Here is a 26597-nt window from a genome sequence, read left to right on the forward strand (position 1 = left end):
ATAAAATAAAAAATTCACCATCTTAACCAATTTAAAGCACAAGTTTAGTAATGTTAACTATAGTTCCACTGATGTGCAACATACCTCTAGAACTTCTCATCTTCCAATCCTGAAGCTCAGTATCCATTAACAACTTCCATTTCCCATCTTCCCTCAGATTTTTGCCTTTCTAAAAATGAGAAAGTAGCATAGTTCTTTAGTGGAAACTTTTACTAGCATATGATTATTTTCCTCTGAACCTGTAGACTTTTAGGCCCTGACTCCATGCTATTTTTATTTTTGGCTACTAATCCCTAACTATGTCCTACAAAGGATTTTATGTAGCGAAGTATCTAAACAATGAGCTATTTTTATAGAACAGTGAGAATTTTGAAATACATGCTACATCAAAATAATGACCATTTCATCATCAGGGCCCACAATATTTCCTGGAGCTGTACTTTGCTTAAGTCAGTGCATTCTGAAGCCTGCTGTGGTCCCCACCCAAAGTACAGAACTATAGCTAATATCCCATGTCTGCAGTCTCATTTAGTCTGGCTCAGTCTTGTGGCAGTACCTGTTGCAGAACAGAATAATTTGCATCAGACTATTCAGTTCAGATCTATAGGTCCAGTTCTCTGGGCCATGAGAAATTGTAGTACCAAAAATTGTATAAAAAAAATTATGAAAAAAAAATAGCAACACAGATGGAAAAGGAGTGGCTGTCTCTTGGGATTCCAAAGGAGACCTACAGACTGGTTTTGTTACTATTGACCAGGAAGTACCTTGTTTTGTTTTGTAAGCTCTGTGTTCTCATTTGCATTACGTGTTCTCAAAGAGTATATTCTAAATCATTTTCCTTTCTCCCCTTGCCGGAAGTGCTCGAATATTAAACACATACACTCAAAAGAGGAAATTCAGGAACTCAGAAATCATGTGACCGGTGACTAAGTTAAACCTTTTCTGCTTACTGAAAGGAAAGAGTCCGATGATTAGCTGCTGATCCCCCTTGTATTTGTAAAGTTTTGGAGATACTGAATCATGTTCTCATTTATGCTTTTTTCCACTCTGTTTTCTTCCATATTCGCTGAACCTGGGGAGCAACGCTGGGTCTGCAACTCCTCTGATATCTCTGTTTGGTATACCTATTGTGGTAAGTAAAACAGCAGCAAGAGGTTCAGGGTAGGTTTTCCTAAGAGCTTTGCACTGCTGTAGGGGGGAACTCAGGAAATGACAGTGTGTTCCAGCTGCTGCTGCGGGCAGCAAAGGTGATGGCTGGTTGCTGTCCTGTGTGGATTTTCTCGATCCTTCACAGACCTCACAAGTCTCTAACCTGTGCTGTACTTGCCCTCCAAGGGCTTCTCGTGTTCTCTATTGTCCGCTCTCTCCACCTCGAGCTCAGTGTCAGATTCTTCCCAGTTTTGGCAGAACTCTTTGCTTCTGAGCTTTTGCCTCAGCCCCAAGACTTACTGGTTCTTCTTGAGAAGGTAGACCAGTCCTAGCTGCCTTTTGGAATTGATTATTGCTCTGGTATGTGTCTTTTTTTTTTTTTTTCCTTCAGCACAGCAGTGGGCATATAACAGGTGTTTCATAAGTGTTTGAGGCTATGACTTTTGAGGAGCCTGGGAAATACCTCTCTAATAGGATGTTAGCCTGGTTCTGTCAGTTTTTAGCTGTGTGACCTTGAGCAGAAAGTACTTAGCCTCTTTGTGTCCCAGTTTTTTTGTCTGTAAAATGAAAGTGATTTTATAAGTTTTACCTATTTATTTAAAGAAAGTGGGGGTGGAGGGGCAGCGGGAGAGAGTGAGAGAGAATCTCAAGCATGCTCCATGGCCAGCATGGAGCTGAGGCAGGCCTTGATCTCATGACCCTGAGATAATGAGCCAAAATTAAGGGTCGGACACTTGGACTGAGCCACCCAGGTGCCCCTGAAAGTGATTTTAAGGCTATTTTACAAGGGTTGTTGTAGGTTGTCCTTAGCATGTAGCCGCATAGAAACAACAGTATTGACGAGATCAGCCATACCCTAATACTATTAACTAGCTCTGTCACTGTTTTTCGGTTTTCCTCCCTATTTCTCTACAAATGTCTGCAATCTGAAAGCACAGCTTCAGGGCTAGACTGCAGTTTTGATTTGGTATTTTCCAGTGGTTTGCTCGGCATGGGTTGACTGGTCTTTTCGACCCATTAGTAATATCAGGAAGGTTTGATGCTTCCAAAAATGCTAGCTCCTTGAGATTCTGTTAGGAAAAAGGATTGATGGTGTAATACTCGGGGGAGATTTATAAATGTACTTTGAGTTCTGAGAAGTTCTGTAAGAAAGAAACCTATTTAATCCTCCGATTTTCAATTTTATTTTATTTTATTCTTTGAGTGTGTGTTGGCTATCTTGAGAAACACATTCTGGAAAATGCTAATAGAAAGTTACTTCCAAGGAATTAGCGTAATTTCCAGGTCTGAGAACAAGAGTTAGCTGCGTGACCTATCTTACCTTCATGGTTTTTTGCTGTGTGTGGATTGTACTGAATTCCCTTGCAACTAATCTCTGAAATTTTCCCATCCTAAAAGGTCAGTATACCTCTCCCCCACCAGAAAGCCTCCCTAGTCCACTCTGCTGCCTAGTCTCTCCTTTCCTTTGGCTTCTATGTACCACACATTGATTATATCACCTTCTATTTAAAAGAAACAAAAGCTGTTATTTTAAAGTAATCTTTACACCCAACATGGGGCTTGAATTTACAATCTCGAGATCAAGAGTCACATGCTAGGGCACCTGGGTGGCTCAGTCAGTTGAGTGTCGGACTCTTGATATCGGCTCAGGTCATGATCTCATTGGTGATAGCCTCAAGCCCCACATCTGGGTTCTGCACTCAGCGGAAGTCTGTTTGAAGGTTCTCTCCCTCTGCCCTACCCACGCATGCACTGTCTCTCTCAAATAAATAAATAAAGAGAGAGAGAGAGAGAGAGAAAGTCACGTGCTCAACTGACTGAGCCAGCCAGGTGCCTCAATTATGTTACCTTCTCTGTGCCATGTTTCACATGGCCTTTATTTGTATTACACTTCCTGTTATTATTCAAGCTTTTAATCTTTTAGTAATAATAATCGATTTGTCTTTTGATTTTTGATGGAGGACCTTACGCTTTTCTGTCTAATGCTGAGAAGTCCTGTCGTCCTTTGCTGCTGCCCTACTGCTCTGGGGACTGAGGGGAGCAAGCAGAGTACACAGCTACAGCACAACCCTGCTTGGGGCCATGGCCACTGCCTTATCATTATCTTCCTTCCCTACCTTACAGAATCTATCTGGTGAGTCCAACATGCATGTGTGGGAAGCTCCGATTCCTGTAGGTATTCCTGTGAGGAGAGTGGTAACAACACTTGATTGAGTCTTTCTGTGAGGATGATTTCCATTCGATGATTCCATTTGATCCATTTGATTTCCATTTGATCATTCCATTGGATGATTTCCATTTCCATTTCCATTTGTGAAGCTGTGGGGTATTAATAGTGGATTGGTTTGCTAGGACTCCCACAATAAAACACCAAAGACTGGGTGACTTGACAGAAATTTATTTCTCACAGTTCTGAGAGCTGGAAGTCCAAGACCAAGGGTAAGCAGATTTGTTTCCTTCTTGCTTGCAGATGGCTGCTTTCTTGCCATGCCATGTCATTATTTGGTCTTTTTTCTGTGTGCACTTATGCCTGGCACTCCCTGTGTGTCTAAATCTCCCTTGCATTTCCTCCCAGAACCGATACCCGGAACCAATACCAGGAACTACTGGGATGTTTGGAACTGCTGGGGAGTGCTGGGGCATTTAGAGCTGCTGGGGGCGTTTAATTCCCGGGATGAAGTCTGTGGATGTAAACAACAATATGGCTACCTAGGCAATATGGAGTCATTCTAACTAAGCAGGCCCTAATAGTTAAACAGGTTTCAACATTAAATTGGCCCTAACACTGACTAGGTCTTTGGGTGCTATGTAAGGAGTGGGTATCCTTGCTTTCTTTCTAATCTTAGAGGAAAAACTTTCAGTTTTTTACCATTGAGTGTAACATTAGCTATGGACATTCGTATATGGTTTTTATTATTTTGAGGCCATTTCTTCTAATCCTAGTTTGTCAAGAGTTTTTATCACAAAAATGTATAAATCTTGTCAAATGCATTTTCCGTATCTGTTGAGATAATCATGTGATTTTTATCTTTCATTCTATGGAATTTTGCATCTATATTTATTAGAGATATTGGCCTATAGATGTCTTTCCTTGTGGTGTCTTTTTCTGGTTTTTAGTGTCAGGGTAATGCTGGGCTCATAAAATAAGTTTGGAAATGGTCCCTTTCAAGTTTTTTGAAAGATTTTGAGGATTGGTATTAATTCTTAATTTAAATGTTTGGTGGTAGAATTTACCTGTTGAGGCCGTCTGGTCCTAGGCTTATTTATTTTTTGGGGGGGATTTTTAAATTACTTATTCAATCTCTTTATTAGTTATAGGTCTGTTCAGACTTTCTAATTTGTCATTCCTTTGGGTATTACTCTTGGGAAACTTGGGGCTCTTGCTTCTTGAGTGAAGCTGGTGGCTAGGGGATCTTTTCCTGATTATGCTGTGACAGATGCAGAGTTTCAGGTAAAAGGATATCCCCTGCTAACTTTGATGAGTCTGATTTCACATTCTCCTGGGATAGAGGAAACTTTCAATTAGTTTCTGATTATTCCAAAGGGAATTTGTCCATGAGTTGTTGCTGAATTGGTATGTTTGTGAGGAGAATGGGGGTCTTGGACTCCTTGCTCTGCTGTTTTGTTAATGTCACTCCTCCAGTGAGGGAGATGTTTTTAACTATCCTCAATTTTTCTCATTACATGATTTTAATGGCATCTTTCGGAGAATGATATTCAGAATACTCTATTTACTAGAAATGATTTATAATAATTTATTGACATTGTCTTTATTCTTCCATTTAGATGACATGAAAGCCCCTATTTCAATAGAGGTGAAACCTTGTATAACACTGAAGGGAAGCAAGGGATATTTGCATCTTTCCTACATTCCAAGTAAGTTCAATGTTTTGTTTTTGTAATTCAACAGAAAGGTTCAAGAAGTATGAATGATAAATGACTGTGTTCCAAATGTAATGTATTAGTTTTCTCTTTCAATGTAACACATTACAATTTTAGTGGCTTAAAATGGTACACATCTGTTATCTTGCCATCTTTGTGTGTCAGTAGTCTAGGCATGGCTTAGTTGTGTCTGCTTCAGGAGGTTTCATTTAAGGTATCAGCCAAGACTGGAGTCTCTTCTGAATGTTCAAGTAGGGAAGAATCCACTTCTAACTCATGTGGTTGTTGACAGTATTCCGTTCCTGTCTGGCTGCTGGACAGCACTCAGTTCCTTGCCACGAGGGCCTTTTCAACATGGCTTCTTGTTTCATCAAAGCCAGCAGGAGGGACAAGCTAACAAGATAGAAGCCATAATCTTATGTAGGCTACCTTTGCTGTACACTATTTGTTAGAAGCAAGCCAGTAGGCTAGCTCACACTCATGGGGGAGGGAATTCCATATGGCATGGGGAAAAAAATGGAAATAACTCAAGACTTCCAATAATCTGATAGGTATATCCTTTGTCAATCATTAACTATTCAGCTCATAAGTAAAGTTGGGTTTCCGCTAACCAAAGATCTGCATATGAGCAAGCCATAACTTTTTAATTTTTTTTAAAATAAAGACTTTTCTAGAAAAAACTATGAAGATGATGGTATGAAAAAAGGTAATTTTTTGGTTTGTTTTGCATTGTATCTTGTTTTTCCTGTCTTTGATTTTACTTGTAATCATCAGCTTAGTAAAAATGAATTTGGGTAATGGTGATGGCATCAGGATGGATGAGTGTCTGTGAAAACGTACAAAATGTCCTTCCTCTCCTAGTCAGCTCTCTTGCCTGTAACTCCTAGGAAACTTCAGTTCTAGTCATCACCATTATCATTTTTGTTTTCATCATCACCAACATCATTTACATCCTAACTTATATTTGGAGCTTATACTTTATAAAGTGCTTTCTCATAAATAAACTTGAACATCCCCCCCCCCCCATTTTAGTTCTTCAGTTTACAAGACAAAAGACAGCTGAGAACCCAGAAATATAGACAATAAACTTATGTTTTAATTTTTCTGAATCTAATTGTTTAAACTGTATTTTGAAACTGTCTTCATTTAAAAATACTTAAAAAGGCATATTATATTTCAGGTATTGTGATAGGTCTTGTGAATTTATTGATAAATAAGATGTTCCCTTGACCTTCAAAAATAAGTGCAATAGGAGAGAGATCTATAGATAATATGGTAAGATAAATGAAATGATATCATTAAGGCTTAGTGGTAGCTCAGAGGAAAGAATAATCAGCTATGTTCACTCCACTTTGTGGCCAAAGGTGAAAGAAATACTCTTTTTCTTGGCTAAAGTTCTGCAATTTTTTCCTCTTTTCTCAGGTTTTGTTTTCTATTTTATGTTTTGGACTTTATCTGCCCCCATGTTTGGCAGGAGTGATTATTTACATAACAACTGACCTCATTTTCAAGTGAACCTCTTGCCCTTACACACAGGGAGTGGAATGTATCCTTCTAGGCTGAAGTAATAATACAATACAGTGTACTTGGGGTTCTCTGAAAAGCAGATACTAAAAAAGGAATTAGACATGCAAAAGATTCATTGGGGGAAGTGCTGGAAAGATTTAAGTAAAGAGGAAGCCAGAGTAGGCAAGGAGAGAATTCAGGTTAACCTGCAGGTCTGATACCTTTGAAATGAAAGAGGAAAGGAAGGAGTATTTGGTAAGATGGTCATCAGACCAAAATGAATCCCTGAGATACTCTGAGACAGTCAGTGGAGAGCCTTAGAGCAAAGATTGCCTGTCACATCACAAGTGTCCTATGGCAGGCAGGGGTAGTTTGGCTATCGTGTCCTTGTGGAGTTCAGTTATTATTGGAGCATCCTTGGTCATTATAGAAGCATTATAGGAGTTTGGCTTCTGGATGATTTTGGAGATAGATTTGAAGGTGCAGCAGCTAAAGGCTATCTGCCAACTGCCTTTCTTTCTCCCAGCATTTCTTTGAAGGGAGGTTTGAGTACCTCACTAATGTGACCACCACAAATACCTTAATCATTCACTAAATACTACATTTATATACCATTGTATTAATTCAGTAACAAAAGAATTTAGTCATATTTTATTTTTTAAATTTTTAAAAATTTTATCTATTTTATTTTAAGTAGAAATGAGATTAAGTTTTATTTTGGATAATTTTCAAACATTGTTCCTATAAGTTTCATAATAGTTCTTTTTTATTTTATTAACATATAATGCATTATTTGCTTCAGGGATATCATCAGTCTTACACATTTGGAGTCTATTTTTGTGTGTGGTGTAAGGAAATGGCCCAGTTTCATTTCTCTGCATGTGGCTGTCCAATTTTTCCTATTTGTTAAAAAGACTGTCTTTTTTCCATTGGACATTCTTTCCTGCTTTGTCGAAGATTAGTTAACTGTAGAGTTGAGGGTCCATTTCTGGGCTCTTTGTTCTGTTCCATTGATCTATGTGTCTGTTTTTGTGCCAGTACTATACTGTCTTGATGATGACAGCTTTGTAATAGAGCTTCAAGTTTGGAATTGTGATACAACCAACTTTGGCTTTCTTTTTCAACATTGCTCTGGCTATTTGGTGTCTTTTCTGGTTCCACATAAATTTTAGGATTATTTGTTCCATTTCCTTGAAAAAAATTGATGGTATTTTGATAGGGATTGCATTAAATGCGTAGATTGCTTTAGGCAGCATAGTCATTTTCACAATATTTGTTCTTCCAATCCATGAGCATGGAACATTTTCCCATTTCTTTGTATCTTCTAAAATTTTTTCATGAGTACTTTATAATTTTTTGAGTACAGATTCTTTGCCTCTTTGGTTAGGCTTATTCCTAGGTATCTTGTGGTTTTGGGTGCAATTGTAAATGAGATTGATTCCTTAATTTCTCTTTCTTCTGTCTTGCTGTTGGTGTATAGAAATTCAATGGATTTCTGAGCATTGATTTTATATCCTGACACTTTACTGAATTCCTGTATGAGTCCTAGAAGTTTTGGAGTGGAGTCTTTGGGGTTTTCCACATAAGTAACATATCATCTGCAAAGAGTGAGAGTTTGACTTCTTTGCTGATTTGGATGCATTCTATTTCTTTTTGTTGTCTGATTGCTGAGCCTAGGACTTCTAGTACGTTGAATAGCAGTGGTGATAGTGGATAGCCCTGCTGTGTTCCTGACCTTAAGGGAAAGCTCTCAGTTTTCCCTTATTGAGAATGATATTTGCTGTGGGTTTTTCATAGATGTCTTTGATGATATTGAGGTATGTACCTTCTATGCCTACACTGTGAAGAGTTTTTTTTTTTTAAAGATTTTATTTATTTATTTGACAGAGAGAGATCACAAGTAGGCAGAGAGGCAGGCAGAGAGAGAGGAGGAAGCAGGCTCCCTGCCGAGCAGAGAGCCTGATGCGGGACTCAATCCCAGGACCCTGAGATCATGACCTGAGCCGAAGGCATCGGCTTAACCCACTGAGCCACCCAGGGGCCCCCACTGTGAAGAGTTTTGATCAAGAAAGGATACTATACTTAGTCAAATGCTTTTCAGCATCTGTTGAGAGTATCATATGGTTTTGTTCTTTTATTAATGAGTTGTATCACATTGCTTTGTTTGCAGATGTTGAACCAACCTTGCATCCTAGGAATAAATCCCACTTGGTTGTCGTGAATAATCCTGTTAATGCACTGTTGGATCCTATTAGCTAGTACTTTGGTGAGAATTTTAGCATCCATGTTCATCAGGGATATTGGTCTGATGGGGTCTTTGTCTGATTTGGGGATCAAGGTAATGCTGTCCTCATAACATGAGTTTGTAAGTTTTCCTTCCATTTCTATTTTTTGGAGCAGTTTCAGGAGAATAGGTATTAATTCTTCTTAAATGTTTGGGAGAATTCCCTTGGGAAGCCATCTGACCCTGGGGTCTTGTTTATTGGGAGATTTTTGATGACTGCTTTAGTCTCCTTAGTGGTTATGGGTCTTAGTGGTTATGGGTCTGTTCAGGTTTTCTGTTTCTTCCTGGTTCCATTTTGGTAGTTTATATGTCTCTAGGAATGCATCCATTTCTTCTGAATTGTCAAATTTGCTTGTTTATCGTTGCTCATAATATGTTCTTATAATTGTTTGTATTTCTTTGGTGCTGGTTGTGATCTCTCCTCTTTCTTTTATGATTTTGTTAGTTTGGGTTCTTTCTCTTTTCTCTTTTCTTTTTGATAAATCTGGCCAGGGATTTATCAATCTTATTAATTCTTTTGAAAAACCAGCTTCTAGTTTCTTTGATTTGTTCTGCTGTTCTTTTGGTTTCTATTTCATTGATTTTTGCTCTAATCTTTATTATTTCTCTTCTCCTGCAGGGTTTAGGCTTTCTTTGCTGTTCTTTTTCCAGCTCCTTTAGGTGTAGGGTTAGGTTGTGTACTTGAGACCTTTCTTGTTTCTTGAGAAAGGCTTGTTGCTCTATACTTTCCTCTCAGGACCCCTTTTGCTGTTTCCCAAATACTTTCAACAGTTGTATTTTCATTTTAATTTGTTTCCATGAATTTTTAAAATTCTTCTTTAGTATCCTGGTTTACCCATTCATTCTTTCATAGGATGCTCTTTAGCGTCCATGTATGTGGGTTCTTTCCAACTTTCCTCTTGTGATTGAGTTCTAGCTTCAGAGCATTGTGGCCTGAAAATATGCAGGGAATGATCCCAATCTTTTGGTACCAGTTGAGATTTGATTTGTGACCCAGAATGTGATCTGAATGGGATTTATTCTGGAGAATATTCCATGTGCTCTAGAGAAGAATGTATAATTTGTTGCATTGGGATGGAATGTTCAGATATATCTGTGATGTCCATCTGGTCCAGTGTGTCAATTAAAGCCTTTAATTCCTTGTTGATTTTTTGCTTAGATGATGTGTCCATTTCAGTATGGGGGTGTTAAAGTCCCCTACTATAATTGTATAACTGTATTACTATAATTGATGTGTTTCTTTGATTTTGTTATTAATTGGTTTATATAATTGGCTGCTCCCATGTTAGGGGCATAGATATTTAAAATTGTTAGATTTTCTTGTTGGACAGACCCTTTAAGTATGATATGGTGTCCTTCTTCATCTCTTATTATAGTCTTTGGCTTAAAATCTAATTTATCTGATATAAGTATTGCCACCTCAGGTTTCTTTTGATGTCCATTAGCATGGTAATTGTTTTCTACCCCCTCACTTTAAAAATGGAGGTGTCTTTGGTTCTAAAATGAGTTTCTTGCAGACAGCATATTGATAGGTCTTTTTTTTTTTAAATTTAAATCCATTCTGATACCCTATATCTTTTGATTAGGGTATTTGACCCATTTACATTCAGGGTAACTATTGAAAGATATGAATTTAGTGCCATTGTATTGCCTGTAAGGTGACTGTTACTGAATATTGTCTCTTTTCCTTTCTGGTCAGTTACTTTTAGGCTCTCTCTTTGCTTAGAGGACCGCTTTCAATATTTCCTTTAAGGCTGGTTTGGTGTTTGCAAATTCTTTTAGTTTTTGTTTGTCCTGGAAGCTTTTTATCTCTCTACTTTCAATGACAACCTAACTGGATATAGTATTCTTGGCTGCATATTTTTCTCATTTAGTGCTCTGAATATCCTTTCTGGCCTGCCAGGTCTCTGTGGATAGGTCTGCTGCCAATCTAATATTTCTACCATTGTATGTTACAGACCTCTTGTCCTGAGCTGCTTTCAGGTTTTTCTCTTTGTCACTGGGACTTGTAAGTTTTACTATTAGATGATAGAGTGTGGACCTATTTTTATTGATTTTGAGGGGGGTTCTCTCTGCCTCCTGGATTTTGATGCTTGTTCCCTTTGCCAAGTTAGGGAAATTCTCTGCTATAATTTGCTCCATATACCTTCTGTCCCTTTCTTTCTTCTTCTTCTGGGATCTCAATTATTCTAATATTGTTTCATCTTATATCGCTTATCTCTCTAATTCTTCCCTTGTGGTCCAGTAGTTGTTTGTCTCTCTTTTTCTCAGTTTTATTCTCCATCATTTGGTCTTCTATATCATTAATTCTCTTTTCTGCCTCATTTATCCTAACGGTAAGAGCCTCCATTTTTGATTGCACCCCATTAATAGCTTTTTTGATTTCAACTTGGTAAGATTTTCGTTGTTTTATTTTTCCAGATTGGGATTCTCTAGTATCTTTCATGCTTTTTTCAAGCCCAGCTAGCACCTTAATAATCATCATTCTGAACTCTAGTTCTGACATATTATAATGTCCGTATGGATTATATCCCTAATCATTGGTAATGCCTCTTATTCTTTTTCTTGAGGTGAGTTTTTCCACCTTGTCATTTTATCCAGATAAGAATAGATGAATGAGAGAACAAAATACTAAAAGGGTAGTAATGACCCCAGAAAAATATACACTAACCAAATTGGAAGAGACCTGAAATGAGGGGGAGATAAAAGGAGGAAAAAAAAGAAAAAGATATATTAGACTGGTGAATAGAGCCATACACTTGATTTTGGGTGTATTTTGGTCTGTTAATAGAAACTGCCTCCCAAAATTTTAAAGAAAGAGAAACACACACACACACACACACACACACACACACACACACACATATATATATATATATATATATACACACACACACACACACACATAAGGGTAAACACAATGAAGGGATGCAATATGACTGTATAGATGAAAATTTAAAAAGATTCTAAGAAAGGCATTGATAATATAAGAAGTTGCTTGAACAAAGAAAAAAAAAGAGTAAAGAATGTGATCAGGCTGGAGGCTAGAACAAAGCCATGCACTAGATTTAGGGTATATTTTAATTAGAAGAGACTGTATCCCAAATATAAAGAAAAGAAAAACCTATGTGTATACAAAAAATGATTTTTTAAAAAGGTATTGATAAGATAAAATAGCAAAAAACCCCACATGTTAAAATAGGAAAGAGGAAAAGTTTTTAAAAAAGAATAAAAAAATAAAAAAAAATTTAAATCATGGGAAAAAAGCCATGAATTCTATGTGCTGTATTCCCATAGCTCTGACGTTTTGCAGCTCTCATTTATCAGTGAACTTGGTCTTGGATGGATGTTCTTGTTGATCTTCTGGGGGATGAGCCTATTGTATTGATTCTGGAATGTCTTTGCCTGAGGAGGAATTGCACTGCCTTTGCGAGGGCCAGGCTAAGTGGCCTTGTTCAGAGACTAAATCTGCTCGGGTTTGGTCTTGTTAGCTTTTGTTCCCTGAACACTTTCTGTACAGCTTTGGAGAATGAAGATGGTGGCCTCCCATCAGAGGAGAAAAGCAGTCAATCCCTCCTGTCTCCCTGATCTCTGGATGCAGTCTGTGCTCACCCAGCATGACTGAGCATTTCTATCTCTGGTGCATGGTTCAGTCTCTGTAGCTGGCTTCCCCAGCTCCAGTACCTGGGAGCTCTGCTACACTCACACACTCCTGGTCTTTCTGTGACCCTGAGGGACCTGAGCCTACACTGTCCCTGTGAGGGCTCCATGCCTGGCTTAGTCTCTGGAGCAACATCACTCAGTAGAGCAGACTTCCAGAAGTTCCAATTTTGTGCTCCGCTGCTCTATCACTTGCTGGAAGCTGGCCTTTCCCACCATGGTCTCTCTTCCTATATATCACCTCTGATTCACTTCTCCACACATCCTACCCTCCAGAAAGTGGTTGCTTTTCTTTTTTTTTTTTAATATTTTATTTATTTATTTGAGAGAGAGACAGTGAGAGAGAGCATGAGTGAGGAGAAGGTCAGAGAGAGAAGCAGACTCCCCATGGAGCTGGGAGCCCGATGCGGGACTCGATCCCGGGAATCCAGGATCATGACCTGAGCCGAAGGCAGTCGTCCAACCAACTGAGCCACCCAGGCGTCCCAGTGGTTGCTTTTCTGTTCCTAGAATTGCTGCTCTTTTTCTCTTTGATCTCCTGTTGAGTTCGTAAGTATTTAGAATGGCTCAGTCCAACCAACTGAGCCACCCAGGCGTCCCAGTGGTTGCTTTTCTGTTCCTAGAATTGCTGCTCTTTTTCTCTTTGATCTCCTGTTGAGTTCGTAAGTATTTAGAACTCCTGAGACCTGATGATATTTAGGTCTACTATTCCTCCACCATCTTGCTCCTCCCCTATTTTATTTATGTATTTGACAGAGAGGGGAGAGGGAACATGAGTAGGGGGAGGGGCAGATGGAGAGAGAGAAGCAGGCTTCCAAGAGAGCAGTGAGCCCCATGCAAGGCTCAGTCCCAGGACCCTGGGATCAATATCTGAGCCAAAGGCACATGCTTAATGACTAAACCATCCAGGTGCCCCAATAGTCATATTTTAAACATTGGGTTATTTGTCGGTATTTTTGGTGTTGTTGTGTAAGTTCTTTATATATTTTGGATATTAATCCCTTATTTAAACCTATCATTTGCAAATATCTTCTCCCATTCAGCAGGTTGTCTTTTTGTTTTGTTGATGGGTTCCTTTGTTGTGGAAAAGCTTTTTATTTTGGTACAGCCCCAGTAGTTTAATTTTGCTTCTGTTTGCCTTGTCAAAATAAACATATCTAGAAAAATATTCTATGGCTGATGTCAAAGAGATTACTGCCTATTTTCTTCCAAGAGTCTTATGGTTTCAGATCTTACATTTAGATATTTTAATCCACTTTGTGTTTATTTTTGTGCTTTGTTATAAGACAGTGTTTCAGTTTCATTTTTTTTTTTTTTTTTGCATGTGGCTATCTAGTTATCTCAATCCTATTTGTTGAAGAGACTGTTCTTTTTCCATTGTATATTCTTGCTTCCTTTGTCATATTAATGGACCATATAACTGTGGCTTCATATCTGGGCTCTCTGTTTTGTTCTATTGATCTATGTGTCTATTTTTGTGCCAGTACCATACTTTTTTAATTACTGCAGCTTTGTGGTATATCTTGAAATCTACAATTGTGGTATGTCCAGCTTTGTTCTTTTTCAAGATTGCTTTGGCTATTTGGGGTCTTTTGTGGTTGCACACAAATTTTAGGATTATTTGTTCTGTTTCTGTGAAAATGGCTTTAGTATTTTGATAGGGATTGCATTAAATCTGAAGGTTGCTTTGCATAGAATAGGTATTTTAGCAATTTTGTTCTCCTAATCCATGAGCATGGAATAAATTTCCATTTGTTTGTGTCACCTTCAATTTCTTTCATCAGTGTTTTCTAGTTTTCAGAGTAAAGGTCTTTCAACTCCTTGGTAAAATTTAGTCCTAGGTATTTTATTGTTTTTGGTACAGCTGTAAATGGGATTGTTTTCTTAATTTCTCTTTTTGCTACTTTATTATTAGTGTATAGAAATGCAATAGATTTCTTAATATTATTATTTTTTTTTTCTGTGACTCTGCTGAACTCATTTACGAATTCCAGTAGTTTTTTGGTGGAGTCTTTAGGATTTTCTTTATATAGTATCATGTCATCTGCAAATAATGAAAGTTTTACTTCTTCCTTACCAGTTTGGGTGCCTTTTATTTATTTTTGTTGTCTGACTGCTGTGGCTAGGACTTCTAATACTAGGTTGAATAAAAGTGGTAAACATTCTTGTCTTGTTCCTGGTCTTAGAGGAATAGCTCTCAGTTTCCCCCCCTGGAGTTTGATATTAGCTGTGAGTTTTTTCATATATAGCCTTTATTATGTTGAGGTATGTTCCCTCTAAACTTTGTTAAGAGTTTTTACCAAGAATGGATGTTGTACTTTGTCAAATGCTTTTTATGCATCTATTGAAATGATCGTATAGTTTTTATTCTTTCTCTTTTAATGTGATGTATGATGTTGATCGATTTATGAATATTGAACCACTCTTGTATCCTGGACTTGTATATAAGAACTCTTTCATCAAAACTCCTAAGAAAGTGGGCATGAGTTGATTATCCTCATTTCCTTTCCTTTCCATTTCTCTTTTCTTGAACTTCCTAGCAGAACTATAATTAGAACTGGCAATTTTACATTTGATAGTTTTCTCAAAAACATAGGCTTCTCTCTTTCCAGGCACATGTAATTCTTACTGTGGAATATCCTGTTTGGTTATATTCTACTAATTATCCTCTTAGAACTTCAGTTTTCTCATCTGTTACACAGGGACAGCAATGCCCACATGGTAAGTTGTTATGATGATTAAATGAAATAATATAGGAAAAGTGGTGGGCATGTTTTAAGTATACAGTACATGTTAATTATTATTTATGAAAGAACCTATTATTTGGAAGACTAATGGGATTTTTTTTTCTTTTTAAGGAAGAGATATTAAAAAACTATATTTCAATATCTATTTATCTTTCAACTCCATGGATTTTCCAATGCGCAAAGAAGTTGTTTGCAGAGGATCTGATGATCTTTATTCTTTCTGCAGAGCTCTGAAGGGAGGTAAGCATTAAATTCATATTATTTTCATAATAGAACAGAATAGTTTATGTGAAAGTTCTGAATATTAAATGCATTGAAAATGTGCAATTCCTTTTCTAATAATTTTTTCATCCAAAGTTTTGCTTTTAGCAGCTTAAACAACATTTAACAATTATGTCATTGAATTATTATGAAAATGGTACTTATTTAAAGTGTGTTTGATGGTATATTAAAATTTTTACCTTGTTCAGATTAATATTGTACATTTACCATTGGTTACGGATCCCTTTTTCTAAACATTACAGTTATTATTTTTTATAGAAACTCACTGAACCACAGCCCAGGGAACAGGATAGGTGGAATCAGAGGGGGAAAAAAAAAAGGAATTAAAAAAATTTACTGAAAAAGAACACCTCATGGGCACCTTGGTGGCTCAGTGGGTTAAAGCCTCTGCCTTCAGCTCAGGTCATGATCTCGGGGTCCTGGGATCGAGCCCTGCATTGGGCTCTCTGCTCCACTGGAAGCCTGCTTCCCTTTCTCTGCCTGCCTCTCTGCCTTCTTGTGATCTCTGTCTGTCAAATGAAAAAATGAAATCTTTAAAAAAAAAAGAAAAAAAAAGAACACCTCATTAGATTTTTCTTTGTTTTCTCCAATGTCTTCCCCCAATTTTTTCCACCCTGATGTTATTCACAGAATCACAAAATTTCAGAGCTTAGGACCTTAAAGGCTACTTATTGCAAACCCATGAATTTTTCCTTAATAATTTTTAAACTATTATTTTAAGTAGTTTAAATGTTTATAAATATTATACCATCACATTACCAAAAATTGCAAAGTCTAAACAATGAAAATATCACAGAATCATATTTCTAAAAACATTTTGGAATATTTCCTTTCAATTTTTCAATTTTGTGCATGGCATTGCTTATATACTTAAAAGTATACTACACTATAATATTTTTTTCTTTTTTTTTTAAAGATTATATTTTTCAAGTAATCTCTACACCTAACATGGGGCTTGAACTTAAAACCCCAAGTCAAGAGTCACATGCTCTACCAACTAAGGCAGCCAGGTGTCCCAATAACTTTCTTTTAAAAATTATTGTATAAATTTTTTGACTAGATGATCCATGTGGTTCAAAAACCAAGATATAAACATTACATAATGAAACATTTTACTTAGTGGGTGTGCTCTGGTTTATTTAACCATTCTCCTGTTGGATATCACTTTACTTATGATAGTTTTACTATTATAAATAATACTGTAATAAATATATTTCTATACATAATTTTTCTCATATTTCATATTTGAATATGTTTACAAGGAGTTACATATAACTCCCAGGGAAATATTTGAGCTTAATTGAATTGACTATGTTTGTGGTTTTGTCTACATAGGCCAAATTGCTTTTCTAAAGGAATGTATCAATTTATACATTATATCATCACCAATGTGTAAGTACAGTATTTTAATCTCTGTCTTCTTAACAGTGGACATTATCATCTTAAAAAAAAGAAGTTTTTTAAAAAAACTATTAGGTTAAAAAACACAATTGTTTTATTAACATTTAATAATTACTATTGTAGTCAAATATTTTCCTATACAATTGTTACCATTAACCTGTGCCCTCTTTTTTTTTTTAAAGATTTTATTTATTTATTTGACAGAGATCACAAGTAGGCAGAGAAGCAGGCAGAGAGAGAGAGAGCAAGAGAGAGAGAGAGAGAGAGGAGGAAGCAGGCTCCCTGCTGAGCAGAGAGCCCAATGTGGGGCTCGATCCCAGGACCCTGGGATCATGACCTGAACCAAAGGCAGAGCCTTTAACGCACTGGGCCACCCAGGCACCCTGTGCCTCTTTTAAAAAAAAAAAAAAAAAAGTTTTTAGGTAGGGGCACCTGGCTGGCTCAGTTGGTTAAGTATCTGACTCTTGATTTTGGCTCAAATTATGATCTCATGGTTGTGAGATTGGGTCCTGCATTAGGCTCCTTGCTCACTGGGGAGTCTGCTTGGGATTTTCTCTCTCTCTCTCCCCTTCTAAATCCCCCTGCCCAGTTCTCTCTCTCTCTCTCTTAAAAAAAAAAAAAATTTAGGTAGTTAACGTGTATACATTAAATATAGCAACATAGCATAAATTAGATATAGATGGGATAAAAAATGGAAAGTAAGGCCTGAGAACTAATAGAAGGAGAGCAGTATAAAAATTCATATCAGGCTTATACTGGCTTTGACATTTGTTATCAATTTGATTATATATTTTCTAGCAGTCATTAAGCAAATTGTTTCTAAGTACATCAGGTTTTGTTTTTTTTTTTTTTTTTAAGATTTTATTTATTTATCAGAGAGAGAGAGAGAGTGAGCACAGGCAGACAGAATGGCAGGCAGAGGCAGAGGGAGAAGCAGGCTCCCTGACAAGCAAGGAGCCCGATGTGGGACTGGATCCCAGGACCCTGGGATCATGACCCGAGCGGAAGGCAGCTGCTTAACCAACTGAGCCACCCAGGCGTCCCATCATCAGGTTTTTTTTGCTATGCAAGTGAAACTTTGAGATATGTCTCCTAGCCAACCATCTCTCCACAGCTCTGACTTGCCTGCCACCCCCAAACCATATGCAAATAATGGAGCTGGCATTGCTGCTAAGTCTGGGCTCAGAGTTGGAAAGACCTGAGTCTGTCCCAGCTTTTCCTCCTACCAACAATGTGGCCTTGGGTATATTACTTAACCTCTATCCGCCTCATTTTCCTCATCTGTAAAATGGGGACAGTGAAATCTATTGTACGCGATCTTAAGCATATAATTAGAAAATGCATATAAAAAAGATTAGTACAGTGTTCAGAATAAGAATCCAAGAAGTACGGTTCTGGAATAATACTCATGTGGGTAATGGGAGTCCTTTTGTTCCTGGTTTTACAGTCCTGTCACTTTTACAAGTGGGGAGACTGATTCCTGGGGTGACTCAGTAATGTGTCTTTGGCCATTTGGAGAACTAGTGACAGAGTAGCATCATGACTCTTAAAGCCCACTCTTTCACTGTACCATGCTTTCTCTTTGAAAAAACAAAACAAAACAACCCTCTTGGAAGATCACTGTTTCTTTAAAAACTTTCACAATCCCGCCTAATCTCTGAGATTATGTTGACATCTTATCTGAATTTTTAAAGTTTCACTTTCTTGATATCTAAGACATGTCAGACTAAATCCAGTCTGCTGGCTTTTCCTTCCTTCCCTCAGTTCCTTCCACAAACATCTGTTGAACCTAATTTGAGCAAGTCATGATTTAGGCTCTGGTGATCCAAAGTTCAATAATAGGGTCTTCCTAATCAGAGGGTCCCTCTGTTCTGGGAAAGACAGTCATGGAAACAAAAATTATAATGAAATGTCATAAATGCCAATAGAATTATATGGTCCTAGTTTTAACTATATAGTTATCAATTTGCTGTGGCAGAAATTAGATAAGGTTTCAGAGACGATTATTGAAGTCTTGAATCTGGGAACATCAGAGAAGAGGAGGAAGGACATTCCTTGGAGAGGAAACAGCATATGCAAACACATCTAGCCATAAAAGAATATGGTTTATTTGGAGAGTAGGTTTTTTGTTTTGGGGTTTTTTTTTTTGTTTTGTTTTGTTTTTTTTTTGTTTTTTTGTTTTTTTTTTTCTGTAGCTAGAGCAGAATTTGCTGGAGAAGGAAAGGGGGCAGGAGTAAGCATGTAAGTCATGCACAAAATATTGGCCTGCATCTTGTTATCCCTGGGTACTGATGACCCACCGAGATGATCAGTTTTGCAGATAACTGGTGTCCATATGGAAGGAGGCGGGGGTTGGCTGAGGCACGAAACTGGGATAGAAGGAAGAGCAGCCTGGAGGCTGTGTAAGAGACCATGAGGGATGAACAAAGATGGCAGCCTGAGAGCAGAGGGGAAAAGAGAGAGGCCATATTTGGAGACAGAATTGGCAGGATATGCTGATTGATTTGATGTGGCAGGCAAAGATTAGGTAAAATCAAGGACTGGCAGAGGACCAGTGACTGGGATTAGCAGAAGTACCATTATCTGAAATGATAGGTGCAGAAGAAGGGACAGATTTTTAAAGAGAAAGCAATGGGTTCTGGTTTGGGCATATTGAGCTCAAGGTAATTTTGGAACACTCAAATAAACATGTCCATCTGGTAGCTGAGTATATGGGCTCAGAGCTCAGGGCATTCTGATTTAAGAAGCACTGATGTCATCAAGAGACCCTTGAAAATTTAGGAATCAAATTAGTAAGTGCCATACGTATCTAGTTTTAAAATAATTTTCTTTTTTGTATTTGTTATAAAAGTCATATATTTTTAGGGTATGATATTTAGAAAATATAGGCAAGCAAAAATAAAATAAAAATTACCCATAATATTACCACTTCTTACACACACATACACAAACACACACACATCTTTGTTTCTTTTAAAAGCACATTTGAAGGACACCTGGGTGCCTCAGTGGGTAAAGTGTCTGCCTTTGGCTCAGGTCATGATCTCAGGGTCCTGGGATCCAGCCCCATGTCAGGCTTCTTGCTCAGCAGGGAGTCTCCTTGTCTCTCTCCTCTGACTCTAACCCCAGCTCGTAATCTCTTTCTCTCTCATAAATAAATAAATAAATAAATATCTTTTTAAAAAACCACATTTGAAAATAAATAAATGGATATTCTAAAGGCATCTTTTTAAAAAAATGATTTTATTTATTTGTCAGAGAGAGCGAGCGAGAGAGAGCACAAACAGGGGGAGCAGCAGGCAGAGGGAAAAGCAGGCTCCCCACTGAGCAAGGAGCCTGATATGGGACTTGATCCCAGGACCCTGAGATCATGACCTGAGCTGAAGGTGGATGCTTAACCTACTGAGCCACCCACGTATCCCATAAAGGCATCTTAAACTTAATTTATCTGTTAGCCCTGTTTCCAGAATCTTGGTAGCATTTCTGTAACAAAGTACTACAAACTGGCTAGCTTAGAACAGCAGGTATTTATTATCTGACAGTCCGGAAGCTAGAAGTCCAACATCCAAGTATTGACAAGGCTGTGCTACCTCTGATGGGGCGAGGGAAGGATCTATTCTGGACCTCTCTTCTAGCTTCTAAAGGTCCCAGGTGATTCTTGCCTTGTAGATGGCCATCTTCTTCCTGTGTCTCTTCACAGTCTTCTCTCTATGCATGTCTATATGTGTGTCTAAATTTCCCCTTTTTATAAGGACACAATTATATGAGATTAGGGCCCACCTTAATGACCTCATCCTTGCAAAGGTGCTATTTCCAAATAAGGCCATGTTCACAGGTACCAGGGGTTAGGACTTCAACATCTTTTTGTAAGACACAATTCAACCCATAACACCATCTGAGATTTGGGTCCTCCCATTCTGCATGGTTGCTAGGAACATTGTGCTGGACCATAGGTGAGCTGCATGAGAAGTAGAGAGGCGCCTAAGCAGGAAGGGCTCTATCTTCTTTTCCTCGGGCCCAGCTTTGGTTCTCTCCTGGCTTCTTGAATGTGGGCAAAAGTGTGGAGCTAATTTCCCATAGAATAGAATGGGATTTGTGAGCAACATATGAGCTTTCTTAGAGAGACAAAACAATGGAAATAGAAGATTGCCCTACAGAAAAGGCTAGCAGTATCCCTTCTTCCCACCTGACCTGGTAAACATTTGGGCAGTCTCCCCAGATAGAAATCTTGGAGTTACTCTTCGTTTCTTTCTCAAATCCTCAAGTCTCATCCATCTCCTTTCTTTTCTCTCTCATACAAAGTTTTCAGGATTATCTTCACAACCAGGGCCTCGTGTTTAGAAAAGGCTTCACATTTAGAGTTTAATATTCTGTGATCATAGTCTTGAGATTCTTAATGATTTTATCTTTGAGTATGTATAGTATGTATTCTGTAAGTGAAGTCTGATGGGACATTAGGGTATGCATGCAGTTTCCCTAGATTGGTTCTTGGCTTCCTGCTGCCCAATCTTCTGCTGGTACCCTGGACCCTGCTTGGTACCCCGCTCCTCAGCTACAGCCATTGATCCCTTTCACTTGGTGGGAATCTGGATGCAGGGGGGGTCAGATGCCCTGCAGTGTCTGAAGTGGGGTATGGCCATGGTCACCCCACTTGGGCAGCCCCATGGCACCTTTCACTCTGAGAACATTCCCTTGGATCATTCCATGACTGGGGGTACCTTCTCTTCTTTCAAATTTCCTGAGCCAAGCTGGTGTTGGTTTTCTTTGGTCAGCTTGAGATACATTCTGGGGGTGAGCCACCAAATACAAATTGTGTTATTTCAGTGGTTCTGCCTCAGAGTTAAAAGCTCTGATATTTGGGGCGCCTGGGTGGCTCAGTGGGTTAAGCCTCTGCCTTCGGCTCAGGTCATGATCTCGGAGTCCTGGGATCGAGCCCCACATCGGGCTCTCTGCTTAGCAGGGAGCCTGCTTCCTCTTCTCTCTCTGCCTGACTCTCTGCCTACTTTTGATCTCTGTCAAATAAATAAAATCTTTTAAAAAAAATACGAAACTTCCCACTTAAAAATAAAAAAGCTCTGATATTTGTGTTTAAAGCTGTCATTGCACAATGTAAAGGTGAATGGAAATTTAAAATTTTGTTTGACTTTAAATGATATTAAATAGCAAATAAAAAATATGATCGCAGGGGCACCTGGGTGGCTCAGAGGGCTGAGCCTCTGCCTTCGGCTCTGGCCGTGACCTCGGGGTCCTGGGATTGAGCCCCGCACTGGGCACTCTGCTCAGCGGGGAGCCTGCTTCCCCCTCCCCGTATGCCTGCCTCTCTGCCTGCTTGTGATCTCTCTCTCTCTGTTGAATAAATAAAGAAAATCTTAAAAAAATATATGATGGCAAGTCTAGGGAGAGACTGTGGAAGAAAGGAAAAAGCTTTCGTTTCCCTACCTTTAATAAGATGTCTCTCCTGCTTTTTGATCAAGGGGCCCCCATTTTCATTTTGCACTGGGCTTTGTAAATTATGTAGCTGAGCCAGGGACTCAGGGACCGCGTACTGGGAGCCAGAGATTCAGAAGTGACCAAAGCAAAGAGCCTGTCCTCGTGGAGCTTATAAACTAGCAAACAAGGTCATAGCTATGTCCTGAAATATCATAAAAATAAAACAAGATTCACTTTAGGAGAAGTCCTCCTAAGGAAAGCAGCAGGCTAATGAGATGGACCGGATCTGTCTATGTGGGAGGGCACCTGAGTTGGTGGGCACGGAAGGCATTTACCTCTCTTCTCACCACTGTCACGGCCTCCTGGCCTCTAAGTGGTCTGCCCGACTTAGTGCCCCCTTAAGTCCATCTGTAATATGGCCATGACATCCATCTTTCTAAACACAATCTGACCATTTCACACCCTCGGATGTTCATTCATTGCCTTCCGTCTCTCAAATGTGGAACTTGAGCACGTTATGTTTACTTCTTCTTTGCATTAATGATGCTGACCCATAGCAGGTGTATGCATTAGTCATACTGATCTTCGTATTCCTGCCTTTGCTCCCCTTTTCCCTGCCACCTGAAGTGTCCTTCTTTTCCTTCCTCCCCATCCTTCATGACAACTCAACTCACTTCCCTCTCTTTTCTAGGTTCCCTTCCCATGGCATCTTGTGAATAACAATAATTATGATATTGGTGATAATGTTAAGGATGTCATTATTATTTATAAGATGCCGTGGGAAGTAGGACTAGAAAGGAGAAGGAATAATATTTAATGTTCTAATAAATAACATTTTAATGTAAAGGTTTTATTTACTTATTTGAGAGAGCGAGAGCGTGCACAAGCCTGGGGGAGGGGCAGAGGGAGAAGTAGACTCCCCACTGAGCAGGGACCGATTGCAGAACCCCGAGATCATGACCTGAGCTGAAGGCAGCCGGCTAACCAACTGAGCCACCAGGCACCCGAAACATTAATTATGTTTAATGAGTGCTACGTTCCAGGCATTATTCTGAGCACATGCATGTCTTAGCTCACATAGCCTTGATGTTACTCCTATCAGATAGGTATTATTATCCATTGTCATTTTACCCAAGCACAGAGAAGTTAAGTGCCTTGTTCAAGCCCACACTCCAAGTAAGTAGAGGAGCTGAGGTTCAGATCCAGAACCGTCACTCTTACCAAAAATGCTATATACTGCTTTTATCCTTGCTACATCTTTCCATTGCATTGTATTTAGAATGGTTTCTTTGCATGCCTATATCTCCAATAGATGTTAACTATTTGAAGGAAGGAACAGTGTGTACTAGCCCATTGTCTCCTCAGTCCCTGGTAATATAGCTCTCAGTAAATACTTGTTGAACTATTAAATTTGCATTTGATTGGCCTTGAATGAAAAATCGTAACATCATGAAGACATGATGACTTTACTAAGCTCAAGAACTAAGATCTCAGTGTATGAATATACCTAATAAGGATATACCCAGAAACGAATAGGTGCTTTTTTTTATGAAAATAGAAGTATATATATGCAGACTTAATCCATTCCTTTGCTATCAAGGATTGTCTTTAACTAATTAGGAGAATAATAACTATTATAGTTTGCATTGGACTATTCATATTATTTTAAAAAAGATTTTTGGCCACTATTGCTTTTATTAGAGATTCAAAACATTTCTACTTTTCTGTCTTTATCCCGCAAGTTCATTCCTTTGGTGTATCTGATTAGGTTGATGGTCTTTCCTGCACTTCTGACTGTCTTCCACAGCTTTTGCAGGCCCAGGCCCATGGCCGTGCATTTCAACAGTACTACTTAGGCTTCCCAGTGGTGGGATTAGAAGGAATCCTGGTATTGGTATCCTGGCTGCCTCCCAATTCTCTTCACTTTTAGGAAGGTCTGTTATACTCTGCTGAAGGAGCAACAGTATTAAATATGCACATATGAAATTTGGGATGAAGCCTATGAGCACCAGCTTGTTCACTCATTCCCTATTGAGACTAGTAGGCCTAAAAATTTTGCATCCCCTGAGGGATGAAATAAGGGCTGATATGGAGAGATGCTTGGAGTGGCAGAGGATCATAGCCATCAGAGAATCAGCCAGGATATAAAATTCATTACTTCTACAATTAGCTTGGGACTGCCTCTGCCAGCAGCAGTGTAAAAAGGTAAACTCCATACTACATTTAAAAAAAAAAAAAATTGGGGCGCCTGGGTGGCTCAGTGGGTTAAGCCTCTGCCTTCGGCTCAGGTCATGATCTCAGGGTCCTGGAATCGAGCTCCGCATCGGGCTCTCTGCTCAGCGGGGAGCCTGCTTCCTCCTCTCTCTCTGCCTGCCTCTCTGCCTACTTGTGGTCTCTGTCTGTCAAATAAATAAATAAAATCTTTAAAAAAAAATCACCTAATGATGACCAGTGTAACTTTTTGTATTTTGTGTTTTGTTTGTAGAGACTGTGAATACAGCGGTATCCTTCTCCTTCAGGGGACTACGATTTTCTAAGGTATTTTTGCTCAAGAGTCATTTGTACTTACCTAAGAATCTTTTGCAGTAACAAATGTGTTAGAAATTTGAAACAAGCCATTCACAACTTCAAAAATAGCTATTCAACATTAAGTGTTTTAAGACTGTGTTTTTCATTTTAGTTTTGGATATTTTGCTGGTTCTTCTTTCTGTAGAATATGGAAATGTGGAAAAGTAAAACAAAAGGAAGCTCTTTTTCACTTCGTTTTTCCTCTAACATATATGGCTAAAAGTAATACGAATGCTCATTATTAATATGGCAAATGATCTTTGGGTGAGAGCACTGCAATGACCCCTTGTCTGACTCAATAACTGCCTCCGTGAATAGTAATAATGTAATTTTAGATATTTGTATTAGATACCTGGCAATGAAATTTTGCACATGTTTCACTTTGGGTGACTATTTTATTTTATTAAAAAATTTTTAAAAAGATTTTATTTATGTATTTGAAAGAGAAAGAGAAAGAGGCTGAGGGAGAGTGAGAACCTCCCTCTGAGCAAAGAGCCCAATGTGGGGCTTGATTCCAGGACCCTGGGATCATGACCTGAGTCAAAGGCAGACACTTAACCAACTGAGCCACCCAGGTGCTGCTGGATGACTATTTTAAAGTAAATTTCAAGAGCGTGTATTACTTTCCTATTTTGTTCTAAAGGATATTGAATGTTTGAAAATCTCACAGGGTAGTTTCAAAAAAATCGTTTAAAAAAATCCTCTTGTAGTTGGGAACTAAATAGGTTTATGCTCGCCAAATTCAAAGGCATACAAAATTTCATCTCATTGGAAAACCAAGATAATGATAACCCATTTCATTTCAATGGCTTCCTCCTACTAAGACAAAGTTCTTATAAAAATCTTACAAAATAGAAGCATCTAACATTTTATTTGCTTGTATTTCTTATTCCTTGTTTTAGGGACGATATAGATGTGTTGCAGAAGCCATCTCTGGAGATCCTGAAGAAATGCTCTTTTGTTTGAATTTTACCATCATACACCACCCTGATTTCAATTAGAATAAATAAAGTGTATTTTTATTTTTCAGAGGTCTTAGTCTTCACTTAAATCTTTTTTCATAGTGTATTAGTGTCTGCCATAACAAATTTAGGGTGGCCTAAATAATTAGAAATTTGTTTCCTCACAGTTCTGAAAGATAGAAATGAGAGATAAAAGTGTGGACAGCGTTGGTTCCTCCTAGGGCCTCTCCCTTTGGCTTGTAGATGGCCACCTTCCCAGTGTCTTCACATGGTTTCCTCTGCGTGCGTGTGTCCTAATCTCTTGTTATAAGGACACCTGTCACAATAGCTTAGAGCCCACCCTAAGGACCTCATTTTACCCAGCTACCTCTTTAAAGGTACTACCTAAAAAACTCCATCCATCTTCTGAGGGGTTAGGGGTGAGGGCTTAAGCATATGAATTTTGGAGGGACAAGATTCAACCCATAAAAAACAGGCAGTGAAATCTTTTGAACTGGTTGATTTCTTCCCATTTCCTGCTTCTCTACTCTGGGGCAAGTTACCCGATGGCTCTCCTGGACTACTCTGCTACCTCCTGACTGATCTTCCTGCGCCTGGCCAGCTGCCTCTGGTCAAGTATTCCCCACAAGGGCATGGAGAGATGCTTGGAGTGGCAGAGGATCATAGCCATCAGAGAATCAGCCAGGATATAAAATTCATTACTTCTACAATTAGCTTGGGACTGCC

At 38.6% G+C, this 26597-nt stretch overlaps 1 protein-coding gene across 3 annotated transcripts; it reads left to right on the forward strand.

Moving 5' to 3' along the window:
• The first annotated feature begins 254 nt into the window (after window positions 1-254).
• Window positions 255-25938, forward strand: LY96 (lymphocyte antigen 96). Of its 3 annotated transcripts, none has more exons than XM_059394735.1 (5): window positions 255-777; window positions 4948-5025; window positions 15340-15468; window positions 24827-24879; window positions 25812-25938. In XM_059394735.1, the coding sequence occupies exons 1-5, from the start codon at window positions 687-689 to the stop codon at window positions 25908-25910; spliced, it is 450 nt and encodes a 149-aa protein (XP_059250718.1). In that variant the 5' UTR covers window positions 255-686; the 3' UTR covers window positions 25911-25938. The 3 variants fall into 3 exon arrangements, with proteins under 3 accessions (XP_059250718.1, XP_059250716.1, XP_059250719.1); XM_059394733.1 differs by lacking the exon at window positions 255-777 and adding an exon at window positions 929-1132 and having other exon boundaries at window positions 4936-5025; XM_059394736.1 differs by lacking the exon at window positions 255-777 and adding an exon at window positions 3143-3283 and having other exon boundaries at window positions 4936-5025.
• Window positions 25939-26597: the final 659 nt, after the last annotated feature.

Source organism: Mustela nigripes, chromosome 3 (assembly GCF_022355385.1).
Source record: "Mustela nigripes isolate SB6536 chromosome 3, MUSNIG.SB6536, whole genome shotgun sequence".
In the NCBI taxonomy this organism is placed as follows: Eukaryota; Metazoa; Chordata; class Mammalia; order Carnivora; family Mustelidae; genus Mustela; species Mustela nigripes.